This window comes from Brachycentrus maculatus, unplaced genomic scaffold (genome assembly GCF_059751285.1).
Source record: "Brachycentrus maculatus isolate JH-2025_06_01 unplaced genomic scaffold, ASM5975128v1 h1tg000495l, whole genome shotgun sequence".
NCBI lineage: Eukaryota > Metazoa > Arthropoda > Insecta > Trichoptera > Brachycentridae > Brachycentrus > Brachycentrus maculatus.
This window is the reverse complement of record NW_028281242.1, coordinates 370790-388473: the sequence shown is the minus strand read 5'-3', so window position 1 is coordinate 388473 and position 17684 is coordinate 370790. Positions and strand designations below refer to the sequence as shown.

Sequence of the window (17684 nt, the reverse complement as noted above, 5' to 3'; positions counted from 1 at the left end):
CTCTATTCTCTCTGCCTACCCCTGCGGGGAAGCGGCGTGATGGTTAGTTAGTTAGTTTTTTTTTTAGTTTTATAATGCTTATTTTTTTTGACATAGTTTTTTTAGTTTTTTATTTGTATTATTCCTTAAGTCATTACAATTTTTGCAAAAAACAAATTTAAAATGTGTTCTTCACTACCCCAAAATTATACATTCCCTCCATTTAGGTTTAGTTTTTTCAGTCCCTTAAGAAACGTAAAATAGGGTTTTTAACTGTATTTGTAGTTCTCGAAAATAGATGTGTTTACTTTAACAAAATCAAAAGTAGTCTTATACAAAAAACCCTTATCTGCACCCCAACGGTGCATAGGGCACTGCTTCATATAAACGCAGGGCTATCTTGATCGTTTACATATGAAGGAAAGGTGATCAGCCCTCCGCTTCAGGTACCAGTCCAGGGTATTATTAAATAAATATTATAGTGAAAACAAATCACTTATATTTATTTGACCCCCCCTGGGAATCGAACCCGGGACCTCCAGAACGGTAGCCGAGCGTACTGACCATTACAGTACGGAGGCGGACGTCTTATACAAAAGTTTTATTTTAATATTTAAATCATCATGATATTCCAAATCAGTTCACCTCCACAGTGTAGTGGTTAGTGCGCTAGGCTACCATGCTGGAGGTCCCGGGTTCGATTCCCAAGAGGGTCAAAATAAATATTAGTGATTTTTAAGTCTAATATTTATTGAATATGACCCTGAACTGGTACCTGAAGCGGAAGGCTGATCACCTTTCCTTCGTGTATTTAATGATCCAGATAGCACTGCTCCTATACGATGCGGTGCCCTATGCACCATTGGGTGCGGATAAGGGTTTTTATTTTTTTTTTCCGTCACATTTTTTTGCACCCTGCTTATATATGCAAGGTCATGTTACGGGTACGGGATTCTTGCACTTTTGCTTTAGTGCTTTCGGGTATGCATTATTTGGGAGAGAAAGCGGATAAGGGTTAGAAGGGAACAAGGGAAGATATTCCAAAAAGTTAATTTTAATGTGTTGTCTCATAATGTAGAGGTTGGCAAGTGTGGACACTAGACACGAGGTTCCGGGTTTGGCTTCCAGTGGGGTTTAATTCATTACAGACCTTCGCTTATCAACACGGTGTGACGATGTTCTTATATAACACGAATATTGCAACGGCGGAGCTTGGGCGATCAGTAGACGATATGGGGGGTGTGCGAAGGCGGCGCGGAGTTGACAGCTTCCTCCAGGGTGCAGTCCAACTTCCTGTAGGCCGGTCCGCCCCCGGGACACCTCCTGCGCCCCTCACCCTTCCTGCCTTCCAACAGTAGACCCAGAACCTAAAAATCAAAAAAAATTACGGAATATATATTAACCTTTTAACCGTGTTAACTTTGTTCCTGAGAGACGCCCGTGCGCGGCGCTATTTCGCCGTTTTTTAAATGATTACTTTTATCATGTATTTAGTTAAGAAACTATTTATTTTCTTAAACAAAAACGTTCAATGGGATTCATTGTGCCTTTTTGGTACTCTATAATACACTAGTGTCACATTATTCTTGAAATATATCGTAATATAAACAAATAAGATCGTAACATAAATAAATCAAAGCACGCATCGTGTGTCACTCTTACCCACTGGCGATGCGTAGCGTCGAGAGTGAGACAGATATAGGGTATGATTATGGCGCGAACTAATTACCGGCAAGAAAAATCAGGGATCTGTTCTTTTATTTATCCTTGTGATGTTACAAATTATTAGTCAAATATTTCAACAGATGTCATAAGGCCAAGGATTGACGTATTATTTTATCCAAAGTTCCACACCATGAAAAAATCCCTCCAAGTTGAACTGAGGTTCGAAACTTGGAGCAAAGTAAAAACACAAACGGTTATGTCAGCCGCGTACAGGGAATGTTTTGTGAAAACACATACGGTTATGCGAGCCGCGTGGATCCGGTTAAAATCAAGCGCTGATTTTTAGAGTCTACTGAATTGTATTTTATTATTAAAAACACAAATTAACCGGTTAACTGCCGGCAGGTACATGTATGGCGGTACCCAGCACGCCGCGAATTTTACGACAAAAATAAAACTTTCTAAACATATTGCTATTAAAAGTGTTTTAACGTTTATTTATAAAACTTGTCAAATAAATGAAGAGCGCGCCAGTCGTTCAGTCATTTATCCATAATCATAAAATTAATTGTTCATGGTGCAGAGTTGTCACAAAATTTGTCATAGAAAATATGAAAACTAAATTTATTTGTCAAAAGTAATTGTTTATGTTAGTTTAATATTAAAAGTATACACAATGACACACTTTGATTTAAAAAAATTAAAAATTAAAAATCATCAGAATCGACACTAAAATCACTGTCATCGGATTCGGCAGTGATGGCAACTCGGGGATTATTGGACAACCCTGAGCGCCATTAGTTGTTCCGACGACAGGGGTAGGCAGAGAGAATAGAACGCCACACCACTCTGTATTTTGCTAAAAATTCTTCATGCATCTCCTCATACGTACCTGCCAATTATTACGACTCCTAACCTGACCACTTTCAAGTATTTGGCATATCTGATCGTGCCATGTTTTTCTAGGTCTTCCTCTGCTCCTTTTTCCAATTACATTCACCTCATTTCTCAGTTCTTTCCTCACTCATTCGTTCCACATGTCCAAACCATCTCAACATACCTTTCTTAATTTTATCGATAATGCTTATCTCAGCTTTGCATTCCTTCCTTATTTCACTATCCGAACATCTATCATACATCGTTTTGTCGCACATTCTTCTGAGAGATCGCATTTTGACCGCATTCAGTCTACTTTCATCCTTCTTTTGCACAACTCCATGTTTCACTTCCATACATTAGAGTTAGAACCAGGACTCCGTTGTGCATTAGAGATTGAGTGAAATATCAAATGACATGATATTTAATGTTTCACGTTTCATAAGTAAATAAATTGAAATTAAAATGAGTTTACCTTATTTTTATTGTGAAATATGATGTAACCAAGTATCAGGACAGCAGAAGCAAACAGGAAGTAAAGAAAGAAATGAGAGTCTTCAGCGCCAATGAATTCCCCGTTAGAAATATAGGCAGGACGATTTACACCTAAAAACATATAATTTCTCATTATAAAACCACATGGGCATGAAATAGACCAATTTGTTTATATTATATTTATATAAATATTACATCATACACATCATCAAAAATTATAATAATGTCCCCTCACTCAGTTTTCCCATGCTGAGGGCACAATACACAATACTTATTTACAATTTCATTCATTGATTCGGCAGTCATTCTGTGGTAAAATCATTCCATTTTTAATTAATGTATGTATTACTTAGGAAATACCACTTTTTCTTAAAATCTCATTTGGCATGTGTTTCGATGCATTCCGCATCATTTTCAAACACCGTAATTGAAAATGATGATAAACACGGTGTTTGAAAATGATGCAGAATGCATCGAAACACATGTCCCAGTAGATTTTAAGAAAAAGTGGTATTTACTAAGTAATACATAATTAAAAACTTATTTACGAATTTATTTTAAAGAAAATTGTTTATGACATGCAATCCAATACGGCATGGCCAAATGATACCATCAATTTCAAATCTGCCCACTTCATTATCCATTTATGAATAGAACTTATATAATTAGTTTATTTTTTAATGACTTTATCGATAATGGTTGAACAACTTTATTTCATATCAAACAGTTCTTTAGACCATTTAGAATGAGGATTTTTTAACAAATTATTGAATCCCAAAGGTAGGGCTAAAGGAGTAAGTAAAAAAAGTCAATTTCATGCCGTGCTTCACAGATTCCATGCCACACCTGAGGTAGGAAGATTGGATTAGCTCTAATAATAATAATAATTAATATATACATACATAGTCTAAAGCAAATTTGCACACATTGAAGATCATAAAATAACCATATTAAATTTAAAGAAAAAATTAAGGATGAGTGTCTAAAACAGTGGTTCTTAACCTCGGTTTGATCGAACCCCAGGGGTTCGGTGAGTCTGTCTACTGGGTTCGGCGGAGGTCAAAACATACACGATTTACTGTACAATATTACGAAAAATGATACAACATATGATATATTCATTTATCCGATAGATCTCGTATATTATTTGAAAGGAATATATAAAATATTATGAAAAATAATATGACATACGATATATTAATTTATCCAATAGATCTAGTACACTTGGGTCTGTTTTTATGCGGATCTTTTTTATGCGATTTTGATGTTATGCGATTTTCAAATGTTATAGAACCTATCCCTTATTTTTGTATGTAGTTCAAGTCTTTTTTATGCGAATTCGCATTTAAAAAATCTGAAATTTAGACTAGTGCAGGTTACAACCGTTAAAACGTGATTAGTCACCGGCACAAAGTTAAGCTCAAATTTTACATCGTATTCAAAAGATGCTTTATTGGAAAAAAAAAAGAAAAAGCACTTGTAATTTGGATTGAAGATTTATCTCTAAATTGATTTCCCATATGTGGATATTTAATTAAAAGCTCTTCTGTTTTAATTTTTATGATTTTTTTTATAAACTTTTTTATGCGATTTTTAATACATTTTATCATTTTGATTTGAAGTAATGCAGTTTTTAAAAATAATGGAACCTTTCCCAGTTTTGTATGTACTTCAAGTTTTTTTTATGCGATTTCCCGTGGAACGTATCTATCGCATAAAAAGAGACCCAAGTGTATATTATTTGAAAGGAATATATCAACATGACATACGATATATTCATTTATCCAATAGATCTAGTATATTATTTGAAAGGAATATATCAATCTAGTAATATTTTTTTCCAATAAAGGGTTTGGTGATCACGCATATGAAACTGGTGGGGTTCGGTACCTCTAACACGGTTAAGAACCACTGGTCTAAATTATGAAAGATGAATTTTATACGAATAAGGAATAATAATAAGTATAGAGTGAATGGATTTGGTAAATGATCAAGAGTTAATTCTATGAAAATTGTAAAATAGTTTATATTCTTAATTTTCTCTCTCTTTTTTGTGTGTGTACATATTAGGTTAAAATCAATAAAAACAATAAAAAATGTATGTATAAAGAACTCCATCGACAAAACACACAAGCGGGCTTGGTGGGTCTCAGCACAAAAATATTTTAAATTTGTTTTTAATTGTTCTTTAAATAATGTTTAATTGTTCTTTAAATAATGTATATTATTTATGTAAATAAAATAAAAATAAAAATAATAGTAAAAATGTATCTATATTTCTCAGAAATGACAATGAAAACATGTTTTTATATTACAGGTGTCTCAACTTGATATGAAGCATCTATCATTTTGAAATGAAAGAAGATAATGTCTCAGCATCCCAGGGCTTACGACCTGGCGTTTGGCTGGATTGAATGATCACTTTATACGATTGTGTAACATTCACCATTCCGCCCATGATTGATTTTTGGAACTTGCATACATGCAGTGGTCTTGAATCCCATTCATATGTTAGTACCATTTCAGTAGATTTGGAAGTATGGATAATTGTGGCATCATCAGTTGAGACAGCTATAATATTGATTTAATAATTTTTCAAAGATGTATGCACCGTTGTTGGATTGCTTTCGTATGTTAATTGTAATTTAGTAGATATTTAAATTTAGGCTAATGTGGCGCTTTCAGTTAAGAGTTTTGTGAAGTATATAACTTACTTCAATCGAACATAAGTGAAATTCATGCAAAATAAGTTCACATATATTTTTTAAGAGAGAGTCTGAAATCATATTCCAATTTTAGATATTTCCATTATACCGTTTGATCATTGAGAATTCTTTATTATTTATTTTATCAGATAAAATAATATATTTTGACATATCATCCGTAGGGTAAATAAATCAGAGTCTGATAAAATAAGTAATAAATTTTTTTAAACATGCTTCTTATGGAATATATTTGGATACTGCAAATATTGTGTGATGTTTTTATGAACATTTAAGTATGATACCTCATTAAAAATGTCTGTACAAACGTGAATGTTTTAATTATACCGGAAATAAATATGTATATATGATAGAGTTCCACCAGGATAAGAATTTATCTATGACAAACGAGGAAGGAGGTGTAATTACCTTCTAGTTTAGTGTCCCATATATGTAATTTGTGTTATATTTTTTATATTAAAAGCATTGTTAACACACTTCAGACGGGAAAGGTATTTCTACCCGTTCAGTCAATTGATGTTTAAGAATGGGAAGGGTATTTTTACCTTCTGCACCAGCCTCATTTCATAGTCAGAAAATATGAAATTACATATTTAATGTTTTTATATATTAACATTACGTACCAATGTCTTTAAGGTATCAAATCGTAGTTATCAAATCCCATCGCCAGCAGTCCGCAAGCGTAAAAAACACCCGTCCGAAATGTGTTAACATTGTGGTATGGTTATATCGTGCACTCCTTTCAAGAACGTCATAAATCAAAATACTTGATTTTTCAGGAGAACGTTTTTAAAGTTTAAAAATATAATACAACGTATTAAAAATAAATATCAAGCCACTTTTTGAACTTTTTACTGTGCAACAGATCTTTTTAGATAAAATCTGAAGGTTTTTTCTCCATTTGAAAAATATTTAGTATATTTAAAAAAATAACTAAACAATACATTTTATTCAAAATGCAAAAACAACACTTTCTGCCCTGTAGCGAGTAAATATTAAGTTAAAATATGCCTCTTTTGCTGGGATATAGTACATTTTCTGGGCATTCCGAAAACACGCACAACTGAAAATTGACGATTTTCGATTTATGACGTTCTTGAAAGGAGTGAGCGATATAACACTATCATTATCCTTCATCATTCAATGTATTTACAACTAAATTCGCCTACTAAATTTGTATTGCCATTCTTTCTTCACTCATTCGTTCCACATGCCCAAACCATCTCAACATACTTTTCTTAATTTTATCAAAATATTATATCATATTTTTAATACCGTACTTTTTTTTAAAATAGAAAAGTATTTGTGATTTTATCATTTACAAAAATACTTCAACTTTATACTATTTCTGTGAGCCTAAGCGGCTCATTATTGAAAATAGGTATCAAATTGTGGTAGAGTGGGTTTGAACCGAGAAATTCTGACTCAAGAGTCTGCAACACTAACCACCGGACCACAACCCGACACAAAATATTAAAATTTTTAAATAAAAATAAAAATATTTGAGGCACCTATATGTTTTAATTTTTAAAAACACCATTCCCTTTACCCTGTTTCATAGCATTAGACCTCTTACGCTGATGGCCCTCTACAAACAGAATGATACTACTGAGAAATCACTTAACAGATGATTTTAAAGAAAAAAGTGGTAAGCCCTTGGATTTCCATATCCATTTAGACTTTCAAATTTACAGTGACCCTGTGTTACCATATGGAGAAAATCTTATGAGACGATGAATTTCTGTTAGGTTGGTAGCGTCCCCAAGTTGAATTAAATCACACAAAATTGGCATTACTGTAGAAGTGTATTGTGAACGGTGTAAAGGATAAACATGATGATTAGAGAACCAATAGTGGGGTTTTCCACTGGAGCCGCTCCGCCCGCCGCGCCCATTGCAGTCTCTCGCAAGTCACCATCGGAATCCTCTTCTATTGAGAAAGAAAAATGACTTATTTATAGATTTGGCATTTAATTTGTAGAACTCCATTTTAATTTATGTGTTAAATTTTAAATCAAACACTGATTTTTGAGTATACTAAGTCGTATTTCATTGTTCAATTTTGTGACTATCTTTCGCCTAGTTAGGGCATTTTCAAACGAATGTCGAATGATCAATGCAAATATTTTATTAGCAATTTTTTTTAACAATAAAATACAACTTAGTAGACTCAAAAAATCAGTTATTCATTTGACATTCAATACATAAAATAAGAAAAATGACAATAATTTAAATGAAGCTTATTTAAAAAATCTAGTATTTCTTCTATTGGTCTAAGTTGTCTGACAATGATTTTTTTCTGATAAGTTAAATTAAAATGCAGAGAAAAAATATGACATAGTTATTAACACACTAAGGACGGGAAAGATATTTCTACCCGTTCGGTCGATTGATGCTTAAGGACGGGAAATGTATTATTACCTTCTGCGATGGGCTAATTTTAAAGTCAGAAAGAAGGAATCATTTAATGTTTTAATATGAATATTTTATTTTAAGAAAAAAATCAATTACGTACAATGTTACCTGGATTTAGAGAAAATTAAGTTGCGACTTAACCTGTCCGGGAGTATGCACGTAAATGAACGTCAGTGCGAATTTTCCTTAAAGTAGTATCGACGTTAATGAACGTTGAAGTCCATCTGTCAGTTAGTATGATGTAACTTGTATAGGAATGACATCTGTGGATATTTGTGTGTAATTTTATCATAATTGAAAAATATTTCCAATAGGTGTTTTTTTAATTATTTTTACATAATTTCTATTTTCATAATACATCGGATTAAAGAAAAAAAAAATTTTTATGTAAAAAAACCCACTCCCCAGAGAAAGTCGGAGACCAATTTTTGTACTCCCGGAAAGGTTAACGAATACTGGGCCTTCAAGAGATTTGAATAAAATAAAAATGTTGACAAATAAAATTTTAAATGTCAATATTATATTGTAATTTAAATACAAATTATATTTTAAGACCTTGTCATCAAATTTAACGAGTTTAAAGAAACATAATACTTATGCAAATAACTTGACTGGTAGCTATATAAAAAAATATTGTGTAAAATTAAGTCAGTGATAATAAAATTACTTTCATTACAAAGAATTTGGAAAATACTTTTAGTATATGTATTAATTGATTCGAGAGATATGTTAAAGCAATCATGGATAATAAAAAATATTTATCTTTATGTTTATGGTTGAGATGGGTAGGTATTTTATGCAAATTGTCAAGGACCTTCGTCAATTCAATGTTAATCTTAAATGAGAAACAACAATTTAAAAACCCAAAACACACATGTCCATATTTGGTGAATATTACCATATATTGAATAAAAATGAAAATGTCATTTGTTCAAAATCTTGAATCTCCTAAAGATTTCGCTGATTGATTTGAAATTTCGACACAACGTTACGCATTTGAATATGCGTATGTTTTAATTGATCTATATAAATAAATATGTGCTATGATGCATACGATATGATGCAGTGCCCTGTGCACCATTGGGCGCGATGAGGGTTTGAAATTGTATGGAAACAAGTAGTGCCTTGTATTGCACACGTACACATACTGAGAAACCACGTGTGGACAGCACTAGGTAAAAACGATTACTACCCGGAATTTGACCATCCGGCAGTCCGGTTTTGAAAAATGACTGCGACTACGACAGTTTAGCGTGATCGAATTTACATGCAACGTGTTCACGCATCGATCAAGAGCACCGATCCGAAAAAATATGGACAAAAGCACATGCCAATCCAAGCCAATCGTCGTTTTAAAACGCTAACTGACGTGCCAGACGGAATGTAATTCCGTGTAGTGGACAAACGCCCTATGGCTTTGTTTTATTTATTTATTTAAATTAAACTTCATGTAAAGAAAATAAATAAGTACATTAGCGGATTGCTAAAAAGTAATATCTTAGAACCAGTTTTATATTGTAATTATTTTTTTTTAAAAAAGTAAATGAAAAATAAATTGTATTACTAACAAACATAACTAACAAGTGTAAGTCCCTCTCCAAGCATAAGAGCTCTGTCTCTTCATTGGAGAGAACTGCATTTTTGGTATTAAGATTGTTAGTTGAAATTATCACATTTCGCTCACTCCTTTCAACAACGTCATAAATCAAAAAACTTGATTTTGCAGATCATTTTTAAGGTTTAAAAATATAATGAAATGTATTAAAAATAAATATCAAGCCAATTATTGAACTTTTTACTGTGCAACAAATCTTTTTAGGTAAAACCTGAATATTTTTTCTCCATTTGAAAAATATTTAGTATAAGTATTTGAAAAAAAAATTTAATTAAAAGTATAAAAAAAAATTGTAACCATATTAAAAAAAAAAAAGCTTTTTAATTCAAATAACTTACCTAATTCGGGATCAGATGGCTTTCTTCCCATATCGTCCAACTGGATAGGCCCATCCAGGTCTTCATCTTCATTCATCATGGGTTCCTCGGGAGAGGCACCCTTCCCTTGCGGCTGCGGAATCTGCACCACATCCGGAACCTTGACATAATCGGGAACTTCCGCAGAATTTGATTTATCAGAATCTGGGATCTTGCCGGAGTTTGTGATCTTATTGGATTCCGGTAACTTGGCTGGTGCTGGAGCACCGACATTTTGCGGGGCCCTTGAAGATGGCTTTTCAGGAGTCGTTGCTTTCACAACTGTTTCTGGCAAAGCCTCCACCTACAGGAAGTAAGAGTTTAAAAATGTCAAAATAATATTTGTTATAACCCTTATCCGCACCTAATGGTGCATAGGGCACTGCATCAAATTGACGCAGTGTTATCTTGATCATTACTTACATGAAGGCAAGGTGATCACTCTTGCGCTTCAGTAACCAGTCCAGGGTAATATTAAATAAATATTACAGTGTTAAATCACTAATCGAACCCGGGACCTCCAGCACGGTAGCTAAACACGCTGACCATTACACCACGGAGGCGGAGTAAATAATATTGCAGGTATAATTTGAATATGAAATGAAGAAGATTTAGTTCTCCTACTCCGAGAATGTTGTGATATGCCAATGAATATTCGGCTGTCCAAACTCAAAACACAGTAAGGGACATTTTTTTTGTAGTACGTTTTTTTTTGCATTTTTGGACTAAGTAGATGCTACTTAGTCCAAAAATGCAAAAAAACGTACTACAAAAAAAAATATCCCTTACTGTGTTTTTTAAGTTTGGACAGCCGTATTGGTCATTGGTTGATATTTAAAATTCAAAAGTTCAAAGCGCCTATGAGGTAATATTTTACAAAAATGGCGCTATATAAATTATATAAATTTAATTATTTATTTATTATTTATGTATTATTAAAGTATATGTATATGTCCGCCTCCGTAGTGTAATGGTCAGCACGCTTGGCTACCTTACTGGAGTTCGATTTCCATGGGAGGGTCAAATAAATGTAAGTGATTTTTCATTCTAATATTTATACAATATTACCCTGAATCTGAACCTGGTACCTGAAACGGAGGGCTGATCACCTTTCCTTCATGTGTTAACGATCAAGATAATACTGCGTTTATATGATGCAGTGCCCCATGCACCATTGGGGTGCGGATAAGGGTTTGAAGAAGAACGTATATGCAACCCTGCATCCTGCCAGTGAATACATATGGACTAGAGATCTTGGCTCTGACAAAAATAAATGTAGATTAGCTCAAATGCACACAGCGAACCATGGAAAAATCCATGCTTGGTTTAAGTCTGACGGATAAAATAAAAAAAGGAAGATATCAGTAACAAACCAGAAAAGATGATATCATGGATTGCGTGGCAAGACTCAAATTGCAACGGGTGGGACATGTTGCAAGACAGTATCCCACAAGGTGGACCGCTAAAATTTTAACACATTGTAGTCGGGCGCTTCGAACAATAGACTCTAGCCTATAGCGGGTGTTTTTCGCGATTAGCGCAAAAATATATCGCTTTCTTAAAATTGACACAATTTCTAAACCAAATAATATTTTCGGTTGAAATTTTCAAAGAAATCATATAAGACATTTGATCATCAAAAATAAATTATAATCATAATTTTTAATTAAGTATTCCGTATTTCACAATTTTAAAGCATTGTAAACTATAAAAAATAGTCTTTCCCTCCGAGGTATCATTCCCTATACAATGCTAATATATTCAAATAATAACATACCAAACAGTAAACAAAACAGTGCGAGCGGTATGAAAAATAGTCCAATACGTGAAATGGCTCAAACTAAACCTGAGATTGAGATCGCATAAAAACTCTAGATTTCTAGGGATGCCTTTACAAGCGACACACTAGCCAATCTGGACAAGACATCTCAAATAACGTCAACAGACTATCGCCTAGCACCCAGGTAGCAGATTACCCTTCAACGCGTTTTATTTCACGCTGATAACAAACCCGTATATTGCCGTTTCCCGCCGATAACCGACAGTCGACAAAAACGGCATTTGCCGTGTCCCGCAGTTGACCGACAGTCCGCGAAAAACGGCAAATGCCGTGTCCCGCCGACAATGTGTTAAGATGAAGACCTTGGGAGAAAAAAATAGGCATTGGAAGACTTCAAAAAAGATGGTCCAACGACATAGCTGCTGTGGGGAGTAGAAATTGGCTGCAAGCAGCAAGACTGAAAGAAATGGAAGAATACGGGAGAGGCCTACATCCATCAGTGGAATACAGAAGATAAAAGAAAAAGAAGAAGAATGTGTTGTAAGAGTATTTTTTTGCGGCCAGCGGATACCCGCAGTTATATTTTTCATTTATTTTTAATTCTTCATTGAAATCATTTTTTTTACGGGAACATATGATATTTTTTTAGAAAATCATTAAGTTGGGTTTATTGTACTGTACCTCATGTGACTTGTCTTTGATAATAAATTATTAACTTAAAGTTAGATTAAAATAAAAATGAGATTTTTGAGTTTTTTGATGTGGTCCGCCGGTGTACCAAAAATACCATATGCGGTATTTTTGCCTTGGTGCCTTTTGAGTTTGACACCTCTGGTCTAGATGAAGAGACGGGTGCATCTCTAAATTGGTAGACTAGCTAGTTATATACAAACTCAACAAGCATTTTGTTTTTAAAACAAATATATTACCTTAGGTCTTTGTGGTAGACCTGCTCCGGGGATTTTTTTTCGGTCTGCGTCCACAGCTAGCGGATGGAATGAGAAATCAGTCAAATTGTTTGAGATATCTCGGTTATCAGATGCTGATGAGTATTTGTGTGGTTCGACCGCCATTGCGGGTGATGCAACGTTTGTGGGAGAATCAACCGGATATTTTGCAATTGGCTGGGCAACTGTAGGTTTACCAACAGAAGTAGGAGACACTCGAGGCAACGAGTTAGTCACCTCCGCTGCTTTTTGACTTTTAGCTATTTTCACCACATGGTTCATCTTCTCAAACTTTGAAGTCGCCTCATCGTGGTTGCTAAGTTTCGAAGTGGCCCAGAGAATTATTTTGCAAAACGGTCTTAGAGTCCCGTAGAAGTCGTGGCACGTGGAAAGGCAAACGTGGTGTTCCGATATTGCGTCAGAAAATATCTTTACATATTCCTTGGTTTCGGGAAAGTCAGACTGTCCAATTTCTACCGGAGGCTTATCGCAAAAATCATCAGCGACATGAGTGGTATTCAAAGAATTCAATATATCCTCTATGTTAGACTTGTTTTGCGGTAGAGACTTCTGTATTTCAATTTCGCCGCCATTCATTCTATCGCAAATCTTCAAATTGACGTCGTAATAAGCCATACACAAGTACGACTTGAAATTTTCCTGATTGAAAACCTTCTCCGGAACGCTCACGTTGCATTCTTTTAAGAAATCCGCTTTTTCTGGATCGACCAATGCATTTTTACACCTCTTGTCATTAAAATCCTTTTGAAATATATCTAAGATTGTCGTCGCTCCCTGAGCACTCGGAGCTTGAAAAGATGAACTGATGCATTGTGAGAAAATTACCATAAAAATAAGTCCTTGCAGATCCATATCGAATGATTTTGGGCAAAACGAAGGAGGGACGGAATATAATGAGCACAATAACAAGTGTATGTGCTTTTTACCAATAATTGAACGTCATTAGAGATCGCATTTATCACTTATAATACAAAAATAGTACGATCCGGTTAGCCGTTGATGTATTTTTTAAACGTACTTGTATTTGTAAAAATATTTTCTAAACTTGTGGTTTATAAAATTAATCCAACGTGACACACTCGACACTCCGTCTTATCGCGATTTCTCGTTTCGTTTGACAGCTAAGCAGACATTTCAAGGATACCATAGAAATCTTCAAAACAATAGAAACTAAATTATACTCAAATATCTATGGCGGATGATTGCCATAATGTTAAAATTAATTTATTAAAAAAGTACTTACACCGATTAAACTGCGTAACTAGTTATGTAAAAACCTTCCAGTTAAAAAAATATTAGTGATTTTACACTCTAATATTTATTGAATATTACCCTGGACTGGTCCCTGAAGCACAGGAGTGATCACCTTGCATTCATGTAAGTAACCATAATGATTGCGTCAATACGATGCAGTGCCCTATGCACCATTGGGTGCGGATAAGTGGAAGAAGAAGTTTATGTATTTATTGGGGTTCATGCAATCGAAATTCTGAAATAGGAAACCAGTCGAAAACGACGGTAGAAAATATTTGTGTATAACATATTTAATATAATATATTGTATAGTTTAAATAAAAAACAAAATAACATGGCTTTTTATTATATTCGATTTTCTAAAATATTCTAATGTATCATTTTGAATTATTTCACATCTTCCAATTAAAGTTGGTATTTTAATAACTAAATAGTTTTTGATGAATAAAACTTTGTCCTTGACAAAAAAAACCCGACGTACAATTTTACGAAAATGGCGCTGTATAAATTATCCAAAATTATTATTATTATTTACTATGCCATCTCAAATCCCTCTCAATAATTTAAAATATTATTTTTCTTATTGGTGGGGCATCTTCCACGATGTATTTATTTGCCATTATTGACAGAAAAATTTACATATTTATTTTTGGGCTTTTATTATCAAAGGTGGACTTCGTTTTTAATTTAATAAAAAGAAAACTAAAAAAAAAGTTATTAGCAAATAATTACTCTTAAGCATCACATTTATGGGAAAAGGGAATTTTCACACATTAATAACTCAAAAACAATACAATAATAGTTATATTTATTTTTTACACATTCAGGGAACTTATTTTATATATGTATTTATAAAAAAAATATTGAAAATAAAATTTGTTGATAGTCAACAAAAGATAATCATTTTAAAAACCTTAGAATATTAGTAAAATTAAACAACCTACGATAGATTTTTTTTAAATATGTTTTATATTTTAAGAATATATTGCTTTGAAAAACTTATAACAACAAATTTTCACAATTTTCAAATAAATTCTAAAATATGTTAAATAATTATAAAAATAGATTGAGGTTCATTACATTGTTGAATTTTTAGTTAGTTTATCTTATGATCCTAGTGTTTTTGTGTCGTTTATTATATATATATATATATATATATATATATATATATATATATATATATATATATATATATATATATATATATATATATATATATATATATATATATATATATATATATATATATATATATATATATATATATATATATATATATATATATATATATATATATATATATATATATATATATATATATATATATATATATATATATATATATATATATATATATATATATATATATATATATATATATATATATATATATATATATATATATATATATATATATATATATATATATATATATATATATATATATATATATATATATATATATATATATATATATATATATATATATATATATATATATATATATATATATATATATATATATATATATATATACATTTTTAAATATCTGTCATTAGAATACAATAAATTTATGAAAATAGAGTTAAATAAATATGTTTTTTTTTCTATTTTTAAATATAATAAAAAATATTTGCTTGAAGGAAGGTAAATACAAAATATTTTATTTAATACAATTTCTATCAAGCCATAAGCTCAAAACATCAAGCCCTATTTTACAAAAGTACTCCTTTTTATTTTATTTTGATAAACGTTGTTATTTATAACATTTTTAATTTACAGCGCAGGACAAAAGTTTAACATCAGAAATTTATACATAAATGATTTACAATGTTTCGACTTTTTTTCAATATAAGCATCGAAATATAACTAGTACACATACACACACATTAATACGCACACATAATATGCACATAGAATTGATCCAACCTATTAATAAAATGATTCAATCCAATCTATTAATAAAATTATCTATGAAAAATATATGTAAATTGAAATACATGGAAAAATCGATTGGGGCCGATTCGTCCAGCTTAATTGATGAATGTCAATAAATATAATCTCAGGAAAAAAATAGTAACAGTTACATCGTGATACTTTGATACATACCAGTACTGATAAATTTAAAAAAATATGAATTTGTTATAACGTACTAAAATAAAACTTCGGTACATAAAATTGCATGTACCTATGTTGTTAGGATTTTGTTTTCCTTATTAAGTGAAGAAGAGAGTGAAAGAAAATACATATGCAGGGAATAGTTAAAAAATGCACCTTCTCTAATAATTTTTAAGAAACGTCTGAGACACTACTATTAATCATTAAAATCCTTACTTTCCATCAACCCTCCTCCCTTAGTTTTTCCCTCTACCTCCTTCCCTAAACTCCCTTTTCCTTTGGCCTCCTTGCTATCATATTTTGTAATTTATGTTGTTTTTTTAATGTCAATTTGTTATTTATGTTTTTTAAAATGTTCAAGTACTATCTACCCTCTGATTGTAAACATCTATAAGTATATGGTATCAAACTTTTTGATCAATATCACTTGCCTGTTTTTGGTTGCTAGGAAGATATTGCTTTTTAGTAATAAGTCCGCCAATGTACTTTTTTCTATTCTGTACATGAAGTTTAAATAAATAAATAAAAGGAAATAGAGGAGGAAAAGGAAAAAATAACAAAAAAATAAATCTTTTTAAATTTTATGTTTTACTTGGTAAATGCCACTTTTTCTAAAAAATCCATTGTGACACATATCGCTCACTCCTTTCAAGAACGTCATAAATAAAAAATCTTGATTTTTCAGAAGAACGTTTTTAAAGTTTAAAAATATAACACAATATATTAAAAATAAATATCAAGCCACTTATTGAACTTTTTACTGTGCAACATATCTTTTTAGGTAAAACTTGAAGGTTTTTTCTTCATTTGAAAAATATTTTATCTATTTAAAAAAATTATTAAACAATACCTTTTCTTCAAAATGCAAAAACCGCATTTTCTGCCCTGTAGCGGGTAAATATCAAGTTAAAAATATGCCTATTTTGCTGGGATATAGTACATTTTCTGGGCATTCCGAAAACATACACAACTGAAAAATTACGATTTTTGATTTATGAGGTTCTTGAAAGAAGCGAGCGATATGTGAAGCTAAGTTAAAATTTTGAAGTTTGAAATTGAAAATTTGTTGGCAGGAATTCACACTGACACCATATGTAGTAGTAGTATGAATATATTTTTGAAAAATTCTAATTTTCTTATAAAATAAAATATAACGATTAATTCGCTTCGTAAAACGTCCAATTTGAAAGAAAAATCAAAAACAAAAAAATCATTTTTATGCAACTTTTCACAATTTTAGTGACATATATTTGTACAGGAAAAAACATAAAAATATTATCATTGATTTGTTTAGTCTGATTTGACCGTCAACACATCTTGCATACTCTTCAATAGCTCGCTATCCACTGAGTTACTGTCCTCTGTCTTTCCGTCCAACCAAAAAGTTTCCATCTCACCTTTGCCCTAAAAAAACAGCAAATTGATATCATCATTGAACAACT

The 17684-nt window shown here is 31.9% G+C and overlaps 2 protein-coding genes across 3 annotated transcripts in view; both read right to left on the bottom strand.

Moving 5' to 3' along the window:
• Positions 1-858: 858 nt before the first annotated feature.
• Positions 859-13987, bottom strand: LOC148301981 (uncharacterized). Of its 2 annotated transcripts, none has more exons than XR_015838717.1 (5): positions 12833-13987; positions 10106-10427; positions 7535-7667; positions 2996-3126; positions 859-1346 (listed from the first exon to the last, which is right to left on the bottom strand). XR_015838717.1 is itself a non-coding variant. In XM_088272367.1 (5 exons), the coding sequence occupies exons 1-5, from the start codon at positions 13721-13723 to the stop codon at positions 1200-1202; spliced, it is 1572 nt and encodes a 523-aa protein (XP_088128493.1). In that variant the 5' UTR covers positions 13724-13987; the 3' UTR covers positions 859-1199. The 2 variants fall into 2 exon arrangements, 1 of the variants encoding a protein (XP_088128493.1); XM_088272367.1 differs by having other exon boundaries at positions 7587-7667.
• A 1700-nt stretch (positions 13988-15687) lies between these two features.
• LOC148301980 (soluble guanylate cyclase 89Db-like) overlaps positions 15688-17684 on the bottom strand; it is a 67316-nt gene continuing 65319 nt past the window's right edge. Inside the window, exon 17 of the mRNA XM_088272375.1 lies at positions 15688-17646. Coding sequence (XP_088128501.1) covers positions 17533-17646 — 114 coding nt within the window. The 3' untranslated portion in view covers positions 15688-17532. The remainder of the gene's footprint in view (positions 17647-17684) is intronic.

Excerpts from the sequence above, each read along its gene's own strand:
- LOC148301981 (XM_088272367.1), bottom strand. The coding sequence starts at position 13,723 with ATGGATCTGCAAGGACTTATTTTTATGGTAATTTTCTCACAATGCATC. Across the intron at positions 3,127-7,586 it reads AGTGGAAAACCCCACTATTG|GTGTAAATCGTCCTGCCTAT; the intron begins GTTCTCTAATCA and ends ATATGTTTTTAG. Across the intron at positions 1,347-2,995 it reads TATTTCACAATAAAAATAAG|GTTCTGGGTCTACTGTTGGA; the intron begins GTAAACTCATTT and ends TTTGATTTTTAG.